Source organism: Pseudochaenichthys georgianus, chromosome 9 (genome assembly GCF_902827115.2).
Source record: "Pseudochaenichthys georgianus chromosome 9, fPseGeo1.2, whole genome shotgun sequence".
NCBI lineage: Eukaryota > Metazoa > Chordata > Actinopteri > Perciformes > Channichthyidae > Pseudochaenichthys > Pseudochaenichthys georgianus.
The window spans coordinates 32,753,953-32,773,391 of NC_047511.1; the positions used below are offsets into that span (position 1 = coordinate 32,753,953).

The 19,439-nt window shown below is 39.7% G+C and overlaps 1 protein-coding gene across 1 annotated transcript; it reads left to right on the top strand.

Annotated features, from left to right (window-relative positions):
* Positions 1–301: 301 nt before the first annotated feature.
* fzd10 (frizzled class receptor 10) lies at positions 302–3,534 on the top strand. The gene has a single exon (XM_034090237.1). It carries the CDS (start codon positions 984–986, stop codon positions 2,733–2,735), a length of 1,752 nt encoding a protein of 583 aa, XP_033946128.1. The 5' UTR covers positions 302–983; the 3' UTR covers positions 2,736–3,534.
* The last annotated feature ends 15,905 nt before the right edge of the window (positions 3,535–19,439 follow it).

The window sequence follows — 19,439 nt, forward strand, 5'->3', positions numbered from 1 at the left end:
ACATGTGCGAAACGTCAGTTGTAACCAAAACTGTGGTTCTGGTGCGCACTGTGAGGCATATTATGCACATTTGGGGGATTCTCAAAAAAAGGTGTCTCTGTCCTGTTATAGTGGAAGTTTGCAGTTGAGCACAAACAAACAGAGAGAAGGAAGTTTGCTGCGAGCCTTTGAAACTGCTGTAATGAACAGGCTGTTCCGCACGATTTGAAAATAATCCGCGTGTCAGTGTCATCTTTCTTATGCAAAGTAGCTGTCTTTGAAGGCGGATCTTTTGGCAGGTTAGACCGGGACGGAGGCTCCGACCAGCTCAGACCAGCGCTGCCACCAAACGCATCAACTGCCTGTTTACGGGAGGAGCGTAATCCTACGTTTCTGGGACACATTTATTAAGATCACAGAGGATATTTATTTTACTAATTTAGCTGACTTCTTCGCTGCTACTGGTGCCTTGTGAGCAGCGGCTTAAAGGACTAGAGGAAATTGTTTTTTGTGTGTTTTCCCCAAGTTGTCGCACAAGGACTGAAATCGCACTGCTGCTCAGACTGATACTCCGGAAAAAGTGACATGAAACGCGAGGACAGATGAGTGAGTATTTTGGGAACAAGAAAAGGACAAATCGGAAAACATTTCAATTCTCTTTTACTCACAGCTAGACTGATATGCACCGTGTAAAAGACTGAAGAAGTATCTCCAACACTTCAGCCACAGACTGAGCGCTTGAAAGCATGGACCTAAACGCACGCGTCTTCCAGCGAGAAAACATTTTCGGACCACAGTGGGATTTTTTTTTGTATTGAACTCTTGCAAGCCTAAAATGTGGAAACGAGGATCTTGCACCAGATAGTTCTGTAAGTTATTTGTCACATTTGTCTAACACAAACAGCAGCCAGGTTTCATCACTGATCTTTTTAATGAGAGAAACCTGTGTGATGTGTTAGTGGTGAACATTTGGCCTATATTTTCTTTAATTCAAGAGAGGGAAAATGCTTTCAACTGCTAAACTGAACCTCATCTGTGTGCTGCTGGCCCTGAGGAGCAGTGGGGGGTCAGCCATTAGCTCAATAGACCCCGACTGGTCAGGAGAGGGGAGATGTCAACACATCAGCATCCCCCAGTGTAAAGACATTGGCTACAACATGACCCGCATGCCAAATCTCATGGGCCACGATGACCAAAAAGAGGCAGCGATAAAGCTGCAGGAGTTTGCGACGCTGATACAATTTGGATGCCACAGTCATCTCAAATTTTTCCTGTGTTCACTGTACGCTCCCATGTGCACAGAGCAGGTGTCCAACCCCATCCCAGCATGCCGAGTTATGTGTGAGCAGGTAAAGGTGAAATGCTCACCCATCTTGGAACAATTCAACTTCCCCTGGCCCGACTCCCTGGACTGCTCCCGGCTGCCAACCAAAAATGACCCAAACAACCTCTGCATGGAGGCGCCCAACAACGGCTCAGATGAACCTCCCAAAGTCTCTCACACCCAGCCTCCAGACTACAGGCCACAGCGGCCTCTGAGCGGGCAGGATGTGCACTTAAAGGACAGCATCAGCAAGCAGACGTGCAGCAATCCTGGCAAGTTCCACTTTGTAGAGAAAAGTGAGTCATGTGCCCCTAAATGCTACCCCAAAGTGGACGTGTACTGGAGTCAGGGGGACAAGCAGTTCTCTCTGGTGTGGATTGCCATCTGGTCCATCCTCTGCTTTGTCTCCAGCGCCTTCACTGTGCTCACTTTCCTCATAGACCCACAGCGCTTCAAATACCCTGAGAGGCCGATCATCTTCCTCTCCATGTCCTACTGTGTTTACTCTGTGGGTTACCTAGTAAGACTTTTTGTAGGAGCTGATAGAATAGCCTGTGACAGAGACAATGGGGTCCAGTATATCATCCAAGAGGGTCTGGAGAGCACCGGCTGCACCATTGTCTTTCTTATCCTGTATTATTTTGGCATGGCCAGCTCCCTCTGGTGGGTTATCCTGACCCTCACATGGTTCTTGGCTGCAGGGAAGAAGTGGGGTCACGAAGCCATCGAGGCCAACAGCAGCTACTTCCACCTGGCAGCATGGGCCATCCCGGCTGTGAAGACCATCATGATCCTGGTGATGAGGAAAGTGGCGGGGGATGAGCTGACGGGCATCTGCTATGTGGGCAGCATGGATGTCAAAGCTCTCACAGGCTTTGTGCTTATTCCTCTCTCCTGCTACCTTATTATTGGTACTTCATTCCTGCTGTCTGGCTTTGTTGCCCTCTTCCACATCCGTAAGATCATGAAAACAGAAGGAGAGAACACAGACAAGCTTGAGAAACTGATGGTGCGCATCGGGGTCTTCTCCGTGCTCTACACCGTCCCAGCCACCTGCGTTATCGCCTGCTATTTCTACGAGAGGCTCAACATGGACTACTGGCGCATCCTGGCAGCGGAGCAGAAATGTGTCAACAGCAGCGGGCCGGAGTCGGACGAGTGCGTCATGAAGACTTCCATCCCCGCCGTTGAGATCTTCATGGTGAAGATATTCATGCTGCTGGTGGTGGGCATCACTAGCGGCATGTGGATCTGGACCTCAAAGACACTGCAGTCATGGCAGAATGTGTTTAGCAGGAAGCTAAAGAAGAGGACAAGCAGGAAGGCTGCCAGTGTGTTCACCAGCAGCAGGCCTTACATCAAACCTCACCCATCTCTCAAAGGGCACAGTACAAAATATGAGCCTACACGGCCCCCTCCAACATGTGTATGAGCTAGCTCTCTTTGTTTAAACCCAAAAATACTTGTAAAGCCCTTAACTAAATGAGACTATGTAATCAGAGTGCTATCAAAAGAATCATGTTTTATTTATGTTAACTGCGTTAAAAATAATGCAACATGGGTTTTTTTGTTTGTCTTGAGCCATCTCATGCAACAAGAGCTGCCTTTCTTTGCGGAAAAAAACGTATTCTTCTGGATTCACTTAAGGAACTTGGTAAAGAGAAAAAAAATCTTATTGTCTCAAGACAAAAAGAGTGGAATATACCATTTGGATGTGCCATGGGGTCACTTGAATAATGCGCAATAGATGTTTTCCTTACAGGCAAAAAAGACACTTATACTGTTAGTGACAGACTACAGACAATGACAGGACCCCACAGACTATGGAGGCATATGGTCAGAAGGATAAGTGTTGTGTTTGGAGGCTTTTTAATGGAAATCGAGGCAGTGTCATACATGTTTGAACTGGAGTGAGAGCAGCTGTTGAAAATACCTTTCTGAACTGCCCATTATGAGGAAAACCCATTTCATAAAATTAATCAAGCACTCATTATTGAAAAGTTATTTGTACATTCAGTTATATTTCCCATATTTTTTCTTTGCCGTTTTAAAGCACAAGGGAACATTTGTATATATTTCTAAAAACTTCAGATTTTATAGAAAAATTAATAAAACGTTCTAGTTTTAAATGTTTGTAATGCCGTATTTTTGTGTTAAAATTGTGTTGATTTCCTATCTAATGGAGTGAGTCTCTATGTTAATACAGCCGCATAAAGCTTGTATTTTTACTATTGCAGCACTTGTACTTTTTGCCACCCACAGTTTCGTAGCAATCAAGCGATCAATACATCGTAAAAATTCAAATAATTTTCCTCAATTTGTGAATGTTATTGAATGTCATAGCTGGGTTTAAATATTATGTTTGTTACTAAGAATATCTTTAAATATAATTTACGGAGATGCAGATGTTTACCTGATCAAAAGGGGACAAAACTAACTTATACTATAACAATAATATTAAAGACCAGTTCAGATCAGCTTATAAATGTTGTACATGCACTGTATATTGTTGCTATAGGAATAATGTGCACTTTTACATATAAAAAAGGCTTGTTACCATGCTTGACACATTGGTTTATAAGTCAGCACATGCAGAAAGAACAAAAAGCAGCATCCCTCTTCTTGTTTTTAAATGTTTGTAAGGAAATATTGGCAAATGAATGTTAATGGCCAGTGGCTTGACAACTAACAGTGAAGCAAAAACAGGACAAACTTAGTAAAAGGGAGTTTCCAGGGTCTCCCATTTGCTGTTTAAATTCAGGCCTCAAAGTCACCAATACATATAGTTTGATATGTGTTTCAAATGACAATGTAAATTATATTCACTTTTTGTTTAATGGCTATTAGTTTTGCACACTTTTTGATGAGAAGAAGCACCTTAAAACAGTGTGCAGAATTACTCCCCGATTTGAACCAATATTCATAAGATAAAAAGGTTTAGTAGTGGTTTTGTCCAAATGACAAATGAACACTTTTATAGTGTGTTTTGTTAACTAAAATGTCACATTTTATATAGCCGTGGTTTACATGAGGGTGACTTGAATATTTATTTTTATTTCCCACTCTGCCTCAACTGAAGTGGATATACACCTTCATTGTCGCCCCCACTTTCCCTCTCTTGCTCTCTCTCTCTGTGTTGCATGAGCCGGTGCGTATCAATGAAGGGGTTATACAATAATCCAGCTCTCATTCAGGACAGGATTAGACCGTTTGAAGGGGTTTGACTTTGAAAAGGGGATCGCAGCAAACCAAAAATACAAAATATCTGTCATCTCTTCTCTTCTTATCAGCCCGGCATAGTGACATTTCTAAAGACACATCTGGCCTGGATTTGAAAAAGTTACATATTGACTGAAGCGGCTTTGTCAAGCATGAGCAAACTGAATACATTTTGTGGTATCCTAAGATGTTTGGTGTTAAACGATCCTAACGCTGTCAACAACTTTAAGATATACTTTCTGAGAGCCACAAGTCTAGTCTTGAATCTTAGCAATGACAATAATGAATGTTTATTTATATAGCCCAATATCACAAATGTTACATTTGTCTCAGTGGTCTTCACAATTGTTTCTGTCTTGACAGTGCTCTCAGAGCAAGTGCAAGTACATGTAAGTGAGTCAAGACAGCACTATATTTGCAAGAATAATGATATGCGTAAGAATAATAAGTATGAATGTAGAATAATGTAGTACAAAACCTTTTCTACCTTTTATATCTGCCACACTTTCAAAGCTTTTTTAGAAAGTGTAAAACCTATGTTAGAGAGTCCTTTCTGGTTTACTAAAGTTTCAGAAGTGTAGTAATGCTTTATCCCGGAGGGCATTCAAGTTCCAGCACCAACCCAACCCGTTTTAAACAGTCAAAAGCACATGACTCACAACCTCTATGTGGCTGAATCAAAGTCAGACAGTGTCTATTGATACTCTGAGTTGTGAGAAAGGTGTGAGTGCTTCTGAGAGCTTCAACAGAGGCCACCTGGATAACAGCCCCCGAGGTGTCTGGGAAGGCTGTAAATATAAATGACAGTTACCACCCCCCTCCAGGGCTTCTTCAGCCAAGCAGCCTTCACTTTTCTTCTTCTGCTCTCTTCAAAGGAAAAAATCCTGCTCAGAGCAAGGACAAAGTATTGCTGGCAAGAAAGTTTTTTTTTTTAAATCAGACTCACTTGTGTTTATTGCTTTTCAAAGTATAGATCCTATAACATCAGAGTGAAAGTTCTTTTGTCTGGTGTTGATGATCATTAAATGTTTCATCAATGACAGGCCAAATGCCATCGTCACCCCACACTCATCCACTTTCTGTTGCTCATTCTTTCTGCAGTGCCAGTAGGAGATAGCAATGTCTGTGTTGGCTTATGATTCATTGACAAAAAGAGCTTCTGCTGTGATCAGTGTTGTTGAAACAGCATCAAACCTCTGATTATAACTTGATTTAATTTAATCTGACTGGTTTGCCAGCAAGCCAGGATTTTCAGCTTTCCACACTGTAATTGAGCTGATCCAATCCAATCCAATCCAACTTTATTTAAAAACCTTCAGACCAAAGTGCTGTACAGAGAGATAAGCTCACACAACATAATATAAATACATTTAAAATACAAGATACAAACACAAAACAAACCAGAATAAACGTAATAATTAAAAAATAAATAACAGGCATATAATAAAAACAATAGACCACTGAAAGCAAATAAAAGCAACACTCTACTTGTTTCTGAATGCCAAGGAGAAGAGGTGGGTTTTCAGACGGGATTTAAAAACAGTCAGTGTGGGAGCCTGTCTGATGAGCAAGGGCAGGTCGTTCCACAGTTTAGGGGCGGTAGCAGAGAAAGCACGGTCCCCTCTGATGTTAAGTGTCTTTGTGGAACCAAGCAGTATTGAAACATAGAGTTGAAATAACAAAACAAGTAAGCCTCCTCTGCATGTCAAAGGCTAATTCAGATGGAAAGCAGCAAGAGAACATCATCACGAGTCAACATTTTAAAACTACGCTTTTCTATCAATAAATGACGACACCTTCTTCTTTATGCAATGTTATTGTATGCAGGGTGGTGCAGGAACCTGTGAAGCTTTACTTTGTCTGCTGTTTGTGCAAACACTCATAAAGTCCTCTGACACAGTGACATAAATCAAGTTGCCTGGATGAGTGGCGGCTGAGGCAGCCTTTCTTTGATCAGGCTTTGTGGAGACACCCCATGTCCTCATCCTCAGCTGCTCTAGCAGCACCTGTTTACTAGTTCAGACCTGTCTGTTTGGAAAGCAATGCTTAGCCTCTCAATGTCAAAAACTCATACATGACATACACTCAACATAAACACAAAGGAATTTGGCCAGCGCTGGGGAGTGGGTGGGTTTTTCCAACAAGTATGAATGCTTGTAATGTGCTAGAGTCATACCCATTCTTGGTAATTGTTTCTCTAATTAGACAGCCGCTCTAAATATGAATGTGTCGCCCTCTTATGAGGTTTCTGCTTCCTTTGGCTCTATCAGATATAATAATTATATATAGAATAGAACAATTCATCACAAATGAAACATCTTTGTTTTCCTGCTTAAGAAGTAACTTGAAGTGAGAGGAAGAACAAAACTTTACAGGAAGAGCTGCAAGTTTCACAGACCAAAGTGTTATCAGAGAATGCAATGAAAGCACCCTTTCTTCCCTCAAGTTCTTCTGGTACATACATGCAGAGTTCTGAGGATTATGGTTGAAGGAGGTGTGGGTGGGCTTCTATTTTGAATTGATCTATATAGCAAAGAATCTAGGGCATTGTAAGAGTACTGTATGCCCAATATGCAGTAAAAGGCCATGCTTACAGCACACACTGACACACACACAGATACACACACACCAGTCTGCTGATTGTTCCCAGCCACCGCTGAAGGTGAGAGTAATTACATAAAAACCTGGCAACAATGAGTTTACTCCCTGCAAGGCGGGGGCAGGGCACCTTTTTTTAAATGCATAATGAACTGCCTCACAGGCCCTCTGCTGATCAAACAAGTGTTTGATAGTGGCTTTGGTTTGAAAGAGGACTGAATATGTTTATTTGCATGTGGAGAAGTTAGTGACTTTGAGGTGGAGATCAGGCAGATTAGTGTTAACTGACAGAGACCTGTGCAAATAGACACTCCCCCTGCATACAAGCAGGGCAGCGGCCGCTTCCTCGGAGGACTAGTTAGGCTGAATGCAACATCAGACAGACAAGAGCATGGCAACTCCTGCTACTTTTCAGACATTGTTCTTTGTATGCTAGTCTCCTCCCCTAAGCCTCACTCTCTTCTTTCACAGATTTTGGCTTGTGTGGTTTAATGCAAGTGAAAGCATGCAAGCTGATAGCTGGCAAACTACTTTTATGAGAGATGAGTAGAATAATATATGGCCACTAATCATCAAAGATAGTTTCTTAGAGTTAACTACCTTTTACAATTAGAATCTCTTTTCTTCTAAAGAGTAATACCTCTATGGGAAACTGATATGCAGTGCATATACTGTAAAAAATATGAAAATTGGATTACAGGTGAAAGGGGATTTTCTGAAGATTGTTGACATTATCAGTCCAAACAATCTCATCAAGATGTAACCTTACTTCAGGCATAAACATCATCTCTTACCATACACTTACTTTGTAATGCTTGTTGTTCTATTACCTAAAAGAAAAATCAACAGGTGAGAATTGAAATTTGCTGATTTCGTTATCAAACTGAAATGAAAACACTCCCATGTCTATATGCTAAAATCAAAGTGATTCCAACCAATGGTAAATGTAGCTTAGCATATAGGGGGGAAAGCTAGGCCCAAAGGTAACAGCACCTCTAAAGTTAAGATTTCGTTTTGGATGAAAGCCAGGTTAGCTGTTTTGACAAAAAGACATGATGGAGTCGTATTAATCTTCTCATCTTACTTGTTGCAAGAAAGGGAATACGTAAGTAGATCATGATGTGCATAATTGTACCGTCAAAATGAATGATATCAAACATTCAACATTTTCAGAGCATCCATGTGCATAGTGACTGAGAAGGCAAGGACTTGTGTGGTTGTAGATATGTGAATAGTCTGGTGTCAGCTAGAAGCAAGGGTTTCTCCATGGTGATTTAGCAGCAGACTCTAATCTGCCACCTTCCTAATCCACACTGCAAAGAACTGTGATCATATTTAAACACAGCAGAGTTACAGGAGTGGGGAGGGGGGCGGCATTCCTTTGTTGGTGGACATTTTCAGAGAGACACCCCCGCACATATACAACAACAACAATCTTGTTTATGCTCACGTCCAGAAATTCAGATTGAGAGTGACTTGCTGTAGAAATGTAATGAATTCAAAAATTATATCTCATAAGCACACACGAGTATTCAACTACATGTGTTTGTCAGTGAATGTGTGTTTGTGTGTGTGTGTATGTGCACCTACACTGTCACATGTAAGTGGCATTTTTCTAGAGATGTTTTGAATGCAGTGACAGGATTGATGGTGGAGTGGAGAGCGTGCGCACAACAGGAGACTGTCTACATGTGTATATATTTTTGAGTGGTGAGTTTACAGACAGTATATGAGCTATAGAGGGATAGACAGAGGCAGAGGGATGATGATGGATCTGGCAGGGCTCATGAACACCGCTGGGAGAAAATGCCCGTGGTTCAAAGACACTCTCAGCAAACTTAACAGAGAAAGATGGCACAGAGGGGGAGAACATGAAAGGAAACTACACAATCAGCTATCAGATAAACTTGGAGAAAACATCCTGGCCCTGCTGGCAGAATATACTGTATGCAGACATTTGACTATTTTAACATAAATTAGATGGACAGCAAAATACCTTAGCGCTACTACTAATATCCATTTAATGTTAACTTTAAGACGAATTTAACAATTGTGTGTGGAAATCTACACTAAAAAACACAATGCAACCTATGCTGGCAGATAATATACATCAACCCCCTAATTATGGACATTTAACTTTGCAACAGAAAATGTTCAATGCAATTTAATGATATTTTCTTAGAAGTATCATTATCATCATAATAAACTGAAATCACGACATTTAAAACTCATATCCTGATTATGCAGAAGAATGTCCCCTTGAGTAATTTATATTATTATAATTATAGAAATGCATTAGTATCACTGACATATTAACATGAAAGTAGTGTTTACTGTTCTAGCTAGTCAAGGTGGAGCTTATTAGCATTTGCATTTGGTTATTTTAATGTAATTCCCAGAACTGAGACCAATAAACCCCAATGTTGGTAGGCTACAATTGATTTGAAGCCACGGCCTGTGGCTGGTTAACTTAGCTTAGCATAAAGATTAAAGGTATATTTTATTCCCATTGTACAGAACCAGTCCTGCTGTTTCCCAGTGTTTGCAATCTTTTTGCCAAGCACATTTTTACCATTAAGTACAAGTACGCCAAAATTGTATGCAAATGCTTTACTTGTACTGTGATCCACCACTGAAAGCAGCACAACAAGCTGTATTTGAGATCTTCAGTCCAATGCATGAACACACGATGACACCAGGAAGAATCAAGCAAAAACTGATAAAGTCAGCTGGTGTTTACTTTATATCCACACTTTAGGTGTTTGTGTTTATATGTTGGAAAAATACAAGGTAACACAATTCTAATGTTTGTCAGCTTACTTGTGTTTTTACTTTACAGGTTTTTTCCACATTCTCTTCAGTATGACAACAATCCCCACAGCTTGCAGAGTCTTTTTTTCTTTCTTTCTTGAGGCATCAAGTTAATAGGAATGGGCACACACAATAAATAACATGTGTCGGTCTACAGCGGTCCAACACAATGTCCCATTTTGCTCCCAGCTTGCTTTTTTGCAGTGACAGGACTGGAAGCAATTTGGGGTAAGTATCGAGGAACAGTCGAGGAGATGATAAATGACTCTATTGTTGGATTGTGTGACTGTATCTGATACAAGTGCACATGTTCCTTTGAGTAATCAAGCTATACTGTAGCATGGCAAAGGAATCTGTGTTTCCCGGACACTGGTGGCGGGCCAGATTGTCTGTTCCTGATAATAGTAATGGGAGTGATGGCAGCAGCGGTTAATCTACACTGAGAAGGGGTCAGGACCCACCTATCTGGCCTGAGTGGAAAATAACAGCCCACTTAAATCTGTGATTGCAGTATGACAACCAACACGGATGCCCCACCACTGTCTTTGTTTACATAGTGCCTTGCTGGCTTTGAGGCACTATTTCACACCAAGATGGTTTTCCTGAGCTTTTGATGTGTGGCTTGAGGCAGCCCGAGGTTTGTTTATATTCGTAAACTTGTCAACACTTAAGAGGCACTTGTATTTATAGTTACGATGGGTTAGGAAAGTTTCCAAAAGATTTACTTTATTATTCATGTCAAAGTCTTCAACAACAGATGTTGCGTAGCCAGCATAAAAAAATTGTAGTCCATAAAACAGCTGTCTTAAGTACAAGAGCCCAAGTCAAAGGCATGCCATTGCACTCTTTGTGGTTAGGGTGTTCCACAAAAGTATGCAAACTATGTGTTCACATTTTTTACTGCACAACACCTGCACATTATGCTCATGAGTACAGGGTAAACAGAGTATAATAAGCAAGATCGGTTGACTTGGAAATTAACTAAATGTACCTCTGTTTGATAATTGCCTCAGGTCAGGACAACACTTTGAACACACAAAACAACATGAAGACAAGCCTCTGTTCTTTTTCTCTTCAAAGGAGAGAAAGGAGCAGTGCTGCAGACAACAACATGCTCTATTAGGCCGGAAACACATGCCTAAATGTAGATGGGGATTGAGCTGATGGGTGTTGCTGCTGTAGGAATGCTGCTCTGGTTGTGGCCTGTACTGGGAGGGTTTATATGCAATACAGCAATTAGTTTTGTCTTTATGACTGATGTAGTTAGTGCTGTCTGCTTTCGAAACAAATTATAACACAGTGATGACTAATCCTTTTCGCCCTCATCCAAATACAACTTGTATGTGTGTGTTTTTCAACCCAAATGTCTGTCACAAAACTTCACCACTTTATGTAGCTATTTTAACCCTTAACATATTTGTATTCAACCTAACCACATCCTTTAGTGCCTTAATATGAAAATGAATTGACTTACTTACTAACTGTGTATGTTCCCTTTGTATGAATCAGTATCTATTCCTTTAAGCTAACAATTTAAACCATATATTTATTATGTTTAGCTAACAATTTAAGCCATGTGTTTAGTACTTTAAGGTGACTATTAACATTTTGTCTCATCCAATCTTTATGGGAACATATGGCTTTAATGTGTTTAATCCTTGCAAAGGGTCAGTAGGAGTTGTCTGTGTAGTCAGCCTTGTAGCTTCTTGTTTTTACTGTGGCAATACGTTTACCAAATATAAAATACTGAAGCACTACATTATTTAATTAAATCATAATATACATATTATTACTTTAAATCAGCTGAGCTACTCCACTATCTCTCCTCAAACCCCCAGGCAGCAGCAGGAGTCTCCCCTGGGGTAAAAGTACCTCTGGTTGGGAATCACTGCTCCAGCAGACAAGAAATAATGGGCTGACTTTCAACTGGATGCAGGAATGTGTGTGTGCCGATTAAGTGTTGTTTAACCCTGAGGAATCAGTCTTTCTGGTCTGAATGCACAAGAGGCTGGAAGCAGGTCAGGAGAGGTCAGAGAGGACAGCCAGAGCTTCTTATGTGAGTCGGACACTTTTGAGGACCACTGCAAGGGGCACTGAGTCAGTACATTGATATTCAAGGATTTGACCCGCTGACAACAGGGATGTCACCGGGGTTAAGACAGCCATGCCTCTCCGTATTGTGCCGGGCCGAAAAGCCAGGGGGTCCCCCGGCTCCACTCCTCCCTCTGCACGGTTGTCATGGTGAGCAAATCAGTCCGGCAGCACTATGTCACACTCATGTGGGCTCATTCTCTCTTTCTTCCTCTCTTTCTTTTCTTTCTCTGACTTTCTATCGTGCTGCTTCACCGAGGGGGCTGCCAAAGAGCGCTTTCTGTCCACTGACAATGCCTGGTGTGTCATGGACATCCCCATACATATACAGTGTAAAGAAGAGCCGACTCTGAAAATCCAAAGACTTCTCTTCCGAAAACACATGGCAACAGATATGTTTCCCTTCTGTCTTGGGATCTGAAAGGGGGTTTTATATCCAAGAAAATGTCTGGTCAGGTAGTGAATACACTGTAGTCTGAGAAGTCCAAGTAACTGCCAATCATATTTCAAACCACAGCTGGTGTCATGTACATTATTACTCTGATCTACTTTTGTATCCGTCTTCTTTACTAGTAATGGACCACAGTCAAATTAAGTAAAGCTCACTGATAAGAGCAAAAATCAATCAACAGACATTCATTTGATTCCCTCCCAGAGCATAAGGTTTTTCATAACCTTAATGTGTCTCCTAATGGGAAACAATTGACTGATGTCTGGCGCGGTGGGGTCTTGTTGTCACACAAATATGTTCCTAGAGCCAATGTCAAGGAGATTAGGCTGAAGGGAAAATTGCAGCTGTATTTAACAGTAGAGCTGGCGAGTGGCTCCTCTCAGGTGATGGGGCATGTCTGTGCTTCACCCTATCTGAACCTGACGGCTGCTGCGGTTGGCACTGTAATTACAGAAGTTCGGCATAAATCACAGAGGTTGGAGAGAGGGGGAGAGAGGCAGAGAAAGTAAAGAGAGAAAGACTACTATATAGCCTCAGGTCCAGAGAAGGCCTTGACACTCCCTCCTAAATGCTCTCCCCCTCAGTCTCTTCTGTTCCTTTGGTTTTTCTTTTTTCTTTCACTCAACGCTCCCACACAGCCAAACACACACTTGCAGTTTGTCTCTCAGGGTTCACATCCTTCCTGTGGCCGTGGCTCTGACTGTAGTGAAGTCCTCTACTGTGGGTCTTTGGGTTTCTGATTACACCACACTCCTTCATCCTGTACACATTTAAACAGTATGCGCCAGACCACAGGAAATAATGGTTGTGACTGCTGATGTGGATCTATGCCACTCTTCTTGTTTTGATCTCCATTTGAAGGGAAATGTAAGATTCTCTCGAAAATGCGTCACAGCCAGCGTCATAGCATGGACCGGATCTTTCCATGTTTTATATGAGCAATAATCTCCACTCAAGCAGATGTCTTAAACCTGGTATTCAGTTTAACACCGTGGTTAGTGGGATTTTTTTTGCGATTGAAGTCAATTCGTTCATAAAATCTTTCCGATGTAATGCAACTCTTTACTCTGGATTATATGGATGATCCTGCGTTCGTACAACAAACATGCATCATTAATGTTTAGATAAAATGTATTATAGACTATTTTCGGACATCAAGACCACTAGTTCACCACCACATCGGTTCTTATTATAATCTTCGCCGGGTGTAAGCCACTTGGGAAATCATGCAGATGGTCCTGTGTGTGTGTGTGTGTGTGTGTGTGTGTGTGTGTGTGCGTGCGTGCGTGCGTGCGTGTGTGTGTGTGTGTGTGTGTGTGTTTCTATTTTTTCACAGCTAATCTTTTGTTTAATCAAATTCATTAGTCTCATATTTTTGTGCAAATTTGTGATTGTATGCTCAAGTACCTCTTGTGGTTGAGATGAGTCACAACCTATTGTATTGACTGTTTTATACCATCATTGACTGCTGACTCTTCACTCCTCTTGAATGGGGTGTCATAACGGATGGATTAAGGTTAGGTTGTGTTAACATTAAGAGTAACGTAAATGTATTGTGTATATTCTTGAGGTATGCCAAATGTGATAATTTATTTTATTTCCTCGTAAAATATTAGTACAAATTTAGTTTTACTATTGTGCTTTTTGCGGTTTTCCCTTTTTGTGCATGTTAATGGGGTGCAAAGGGTCAAATCCCAAAGTTCCCTCCAGAGCTGGTATCTCTCCCACACACTCCCCCCTGCCTCCATTTGACTCCTTTGTTTACTTCTGTAACATAGTGACATCACTACATACTGTATCGCTATATAATTAAATCACTACTTCCATCTTTCAGGATGTTATTGAGCATTTGCTTAAAGGTCTGATGATCTCTTTCTTGTTCTAAAGACACTTGCACTTCAAAATCATTGTCTTTTTACAAAACAAACAAACCCAAAAATAACCTTAACCAAGAAGGAAACTTCATATTTGTTAATCTTTCTCACCTTATTAAAAAATAGCTTTCATTCATGTAGATATCACTGGTGTATGATCCTCATTGTATTCACAATGAAAAAGACCTCCACTGAATACATCCAATAAAAGCACCAAAAACGCTTGATCAGCCAAATACAGTGCATTCAAAAATAATGTCTAGTGGAAGTCTTTGATCATGATCGTATCGCTTTCCATAGGGGATAAGAATTCTCAAGATCTTAAATAAAATGAGAGGAAATTATACAGACTCTAAATGTGATAGTGTATTAGAAGTAAGTGTAGCTCACAAACAATTACTGAATCATTTAAGAGAAGGACTACAAACAACAATCGGACCATTACATACAGCATGGGCCGTTGTGGTTTGTAATATTTTAAGTTGCCAGACATTATATCTGAATATTTACCAACAACAACAATAAACGAAATATAATCAGTTATTAAAGGACATGACGTCAGATGAACTGACACTTCTAGAATATAAGAATGTTTTTTTCTGATTGGCAGTCAGCTGTACATTGCCTCTTGTCTCTATCATGAAATCCTCCATTATACTTTCTGTTCAACAATCAATATCTATAGACGTTCCCCACAAATTCCACTGAGTCAAAGTCAATTTATCCTTTGAGCTGTGAAATAGTGAGTCTGCCGCTGAATGAGGACATATGGAAATGAACATATCTCCGCCGCGGCTGCAATATGCTCCATAAATATCAGCCAAGTTGTAGGCGCGGCACTCAAGGTCAATGCTTTCTATGTAAAGATAATGTTGCTAAGAAGACAATCAACACTTCTCATTGCATTTGGAGCTAAAGACCATAATGGGACTTCGAATGATCCATACAATCATTACAGAGAAGCTTTTAACAGGTTCCAAGGACCACGGCTTACTTTTTGAATAAAGTAGCCTATAAACAAGGGAAAATATCAAACCCATTAATCTTTCATTAAGCTTGCCGGATAAAAAAGAATCGCTTAAAGTATCATTCGTTACCATCACTGCAAGTGCAAAAGCCCCCTGCTAACATCAAAGGCTTCTCAAAGAAACAGAGCGGGAGAGAGTCAGTTAGCAGAATTTGGCTGAGAACCAGCTTGTGGCTGGCTTTTAATTTCAACTGACTCATAATGGCACTGAGGAGGAAATGGGGAGTCGGTCAATAAAGGTTTTTGTGGCATCAGGGCCTTTTTGAGCAAACACTCGCATAAACAATGTGCCGCTGTTATTAAAGGAGCTGCGGATCCTAACTGGATGTTGACAAAGGTTGAGGGCTCATCCTCATCTCACAAGTCTTTGTGTCATTGAAAGATCAGAGGCTTTTCTTGGACAAACAATGGGGAGACACGCACACACACACACACACACACACACACACACACACACACACACACACACACACACACACACACACACACACACACACCACACACACAAACAGATACACACACGCACACACATACTTGGGCAGCAGGAGCAACCCTGTCTCCTAAAAATTACATTCCCACAGAACTAAACTGCATTCTGAATTACGTTTAGCTAGAAACGTATTTACTCCCACATTACGTTCGTTATGAACGTATTTCAATACGTTTATTTTCTACATATCTTCTAGAAACATATTTTCTCTCACGTTACGTTCCTTATGAACGTATCTTAAATACGTTTATTTTCTACATATCTTTGCCATTTATTGTCTTGCTTATAATAATGATAATAGTCATTTATAAATATCATTTTAGAGCACACCTTTGAAATCGACAATCGGACTCGATATATGGTTAAATTAAAATCAGTAGGCGAGGCTGTAATTTCGCCAGCTGTTACTCTCATGAGCGAGGCAGAAAATAATAGTTTTAACATGCCAAAAAGCTGCTGTGTCGTTTATTGCACCTCAAACATTAAAACAAATCCAGAGTTACGTGTTTCTGTACTTCCTCTAAGAAGAAAGGACAGTAACAGAAGAGCTCTGTGGCTTCAGGCTTGATCGCTGTTCAAATGACAGCGTTGGTTTCCCCAAAAGTGGGCGGGGCTGTAAAGTGAAGTAGATTTTACTCTGATCTATTATTCAAAACCATTCTATTTATTCTAACGTAAATTACATGCCAGTGTTTTATCTTTTTATTTATTTGTTTTTATTTTAAATCGTATAATGTCGGACTTTTTTTGTCGTCTTTGAGGAAAAGAAATGGGGTTTAGAGATTCAAAATACTGAAATCTGTATTTTTTTTAAATCTCTTCCTTCTAATTTGTTATTCTTTTCTAAATAACACACTGTTATTTATTCGTTTAATTCTTTAATCTTGGGCTTTTTAGCATGCTTTTTAGTCGTAAATAAAGTCACCAGAAACAGACGGGACATTTCGAGATTTAGGATGGCCGAAGACACTACCCATAATCCCCAACTGTCGTTTGGAACTACAGTCCCGTTGACAAACCCCGTGATGTTGCGCCAAGGTTACGCCTAGCGTCAAACTCTTTGAAATGGAACTAAACCTATTCAAAACTGGACTTGAACGCCCCCCGAGAACTACACATGCTGGCTATTGTGTTTCGCAACATGTTCTCTATGGCACGTCTCTACTGGGAATTGTAGTTTTAAAAGACGTTTTTCCCAAATGTAGAAGTTGACAGTATTAAACTGTGTACAGCCCTGGAGGTTTAGGCGATAGGAAACACATTGGTGTGTACACATTTAAAACATGTAATTACTAAATGGGTGAAAATCGCTTGTATCCATAATGGGCAGCATTAATATATACCCACACGACAGCTCATTGTTACTTTGTAATTCTACTCCACTACAATTCAGAGGTTAACCTGGTATTTTTACTTCACTACATTTAGTTTAGTTACTTTGCAGATTCTGATTAATGATGTGGAATATAAACAACCCTTAAAGCAGACTTTAGTTACACCTGAGTAAAATTCAGGGAAGGTGATTGTCAAGTGCCAACAATCAGGAGAGATATTTGATAGTTGGTGCTTGAGAAGACTAAACATTTATCTGCAGATCTTTATAAAGTATATTCATTACTCGTTATAATAGTTAATTAAAAACTGTATAATGGCTATTTTGCACATCCCTTTCAAGATTTTCTAAGGTGTATTGATCTTATACACAACTTGGGTCGCAGGTTCCTCAACAGCGCATTACAAGACATCTATCAATATGTGTGTATACCTCCACCATTAAACTGTCATATTCTACACATTTCTTATACTATTTACATACATAAGAGTATAATTAATGTGTATAATATCAGTTAAAATAAGTGCTTCAACATAGTTAGCATTGCAGGAAAGCAATATTTTAGACGTTAAGTACTTTGTCAGGCTTAATATTCATCTGTAGATAGATACCCCCAAAGTTTTTTTCTTGTTTAAAAGAAGACCTTAACCTAAAGTATTCTTTAATGTGTTAATAAAGGTGAATTCGTTTTTCTGTTTTGCACATCCTCCTATTAATATCTGTGTACATCCGGCACTAAACTGTTTTATTGTAGAGATCACTTAGTATCTTCTTGACTTTTTATATTCTATATAATATTTCTATCATTGACCTTCTACTTTCCCCCTATGAAAGTATGTACTCTTAATATTGTTTTAATCAAATAACATTATTCAACACAAATAATTCAATAACATGCTTTAACTATTAGCATACTAATAATAACTTTGTATTATTAGTGTAGACACTTATGTATGTATAACATCTGAAGATGTGTAGTTTTATTCATGTTTTTACATAATTTTACAGGATATTGCTATACTATTTCTCTTGTTTTACTTCTACACATTAATATCTGATTTGTAAAACATCACAGACAGAAAGGCATATCCATCATTTAATGGTAAGCTATTGAAATTGTGATTCCATAGATGTGTCTCCCATCACCCAAATCCCCTGACTATTCTTTCAACTCAGTATTTACATTCTGATATTCAAAGAAAATCAGTAATATCTTTAAAAACTACAAGTCCTTTTCTATCAGCTGTGCACCGTTATGTTGTAAATATAACCTATATACCAATTGGATCAAATATAAAAGTCAGCCGAATTACTATTGATACTGCAAGGAGACGTATTTTGTGAAAAGAAATTGAAGATGTTGTTTAATTGTTGATATATTTATGATCCACGTCAAGTATTCAGTTTTGGCAGCAGTTCAGTTTGTCCAGAAGTCTTCTCATCAGGGCTCTATAAATAAAGAACTACGGCAGATGTGTAATATTTAATGCAGCCGAACCGTGTATTACAATGCCGTTATGTGATGACTTCCAAAGAGAAAAGCAAGAACACTCTGAATTAGGTATTATTTTATTTTTCGTGCATTGCGGCTAAAACATCCAATCAACGAGCTTCAAACTGAGGATCTTGGGTAATCAGTTTGGTGGGTTTGTGGTGTGTATCGCTCGAAATGTCCCGTCTGTTTCCGGTGACTTTATTTACGGCTAAAAAGCCCAAGATTATAGAATTAAATGAATAAATAAAAACAAGGATAATTGTGTGTTATTGTTGAGTAAATAACAGTGTGTTATTTAGAAAAGAATAACAAATTAGAAGGAAAAGATTTTAAAAAATACAGATTTCAGTATTTTGAGGCTGTAAACCCCATTTCTTTTCCTCACAGATGGAAAAAAAGTCCGACATTATACGATTTAAAATAAAAACAAATAAATAAAAAGATAAAACACTGGCATGTAATTTACGGTAGAATAAATAGAATGGTTTTGAATAATAGATCAGAGTAAAATCTACTTCACTTTACAGCCCCGCCCACTTTTGGGGAAACCAACGCTGTCATTTGAACAGCGATCAAACCTGAAGCCACAGAGCTCTTCTGTTACTGTCCTTTCTTCTTAGAGGAAGTACAGAAACACGTAACTCTGGATTTGTTTTAATGTTTGAGGTGCAATAAACGACACAGCAGCTTTTTGGCATGTTAAAACTTTTATTTTCTGCCTCGCTCATGAGAGTAACAGCTGGCGAA

What these genes read in the sequence shown, in the direction of transcription:
- fzd10 (XM_034090237.1), top strand. Translation starts at nt 984, where the DNA reads ATGCTTTCAACTGCTAAACTGAACCTCATCTGTGTGCTGCTGGCCCTG.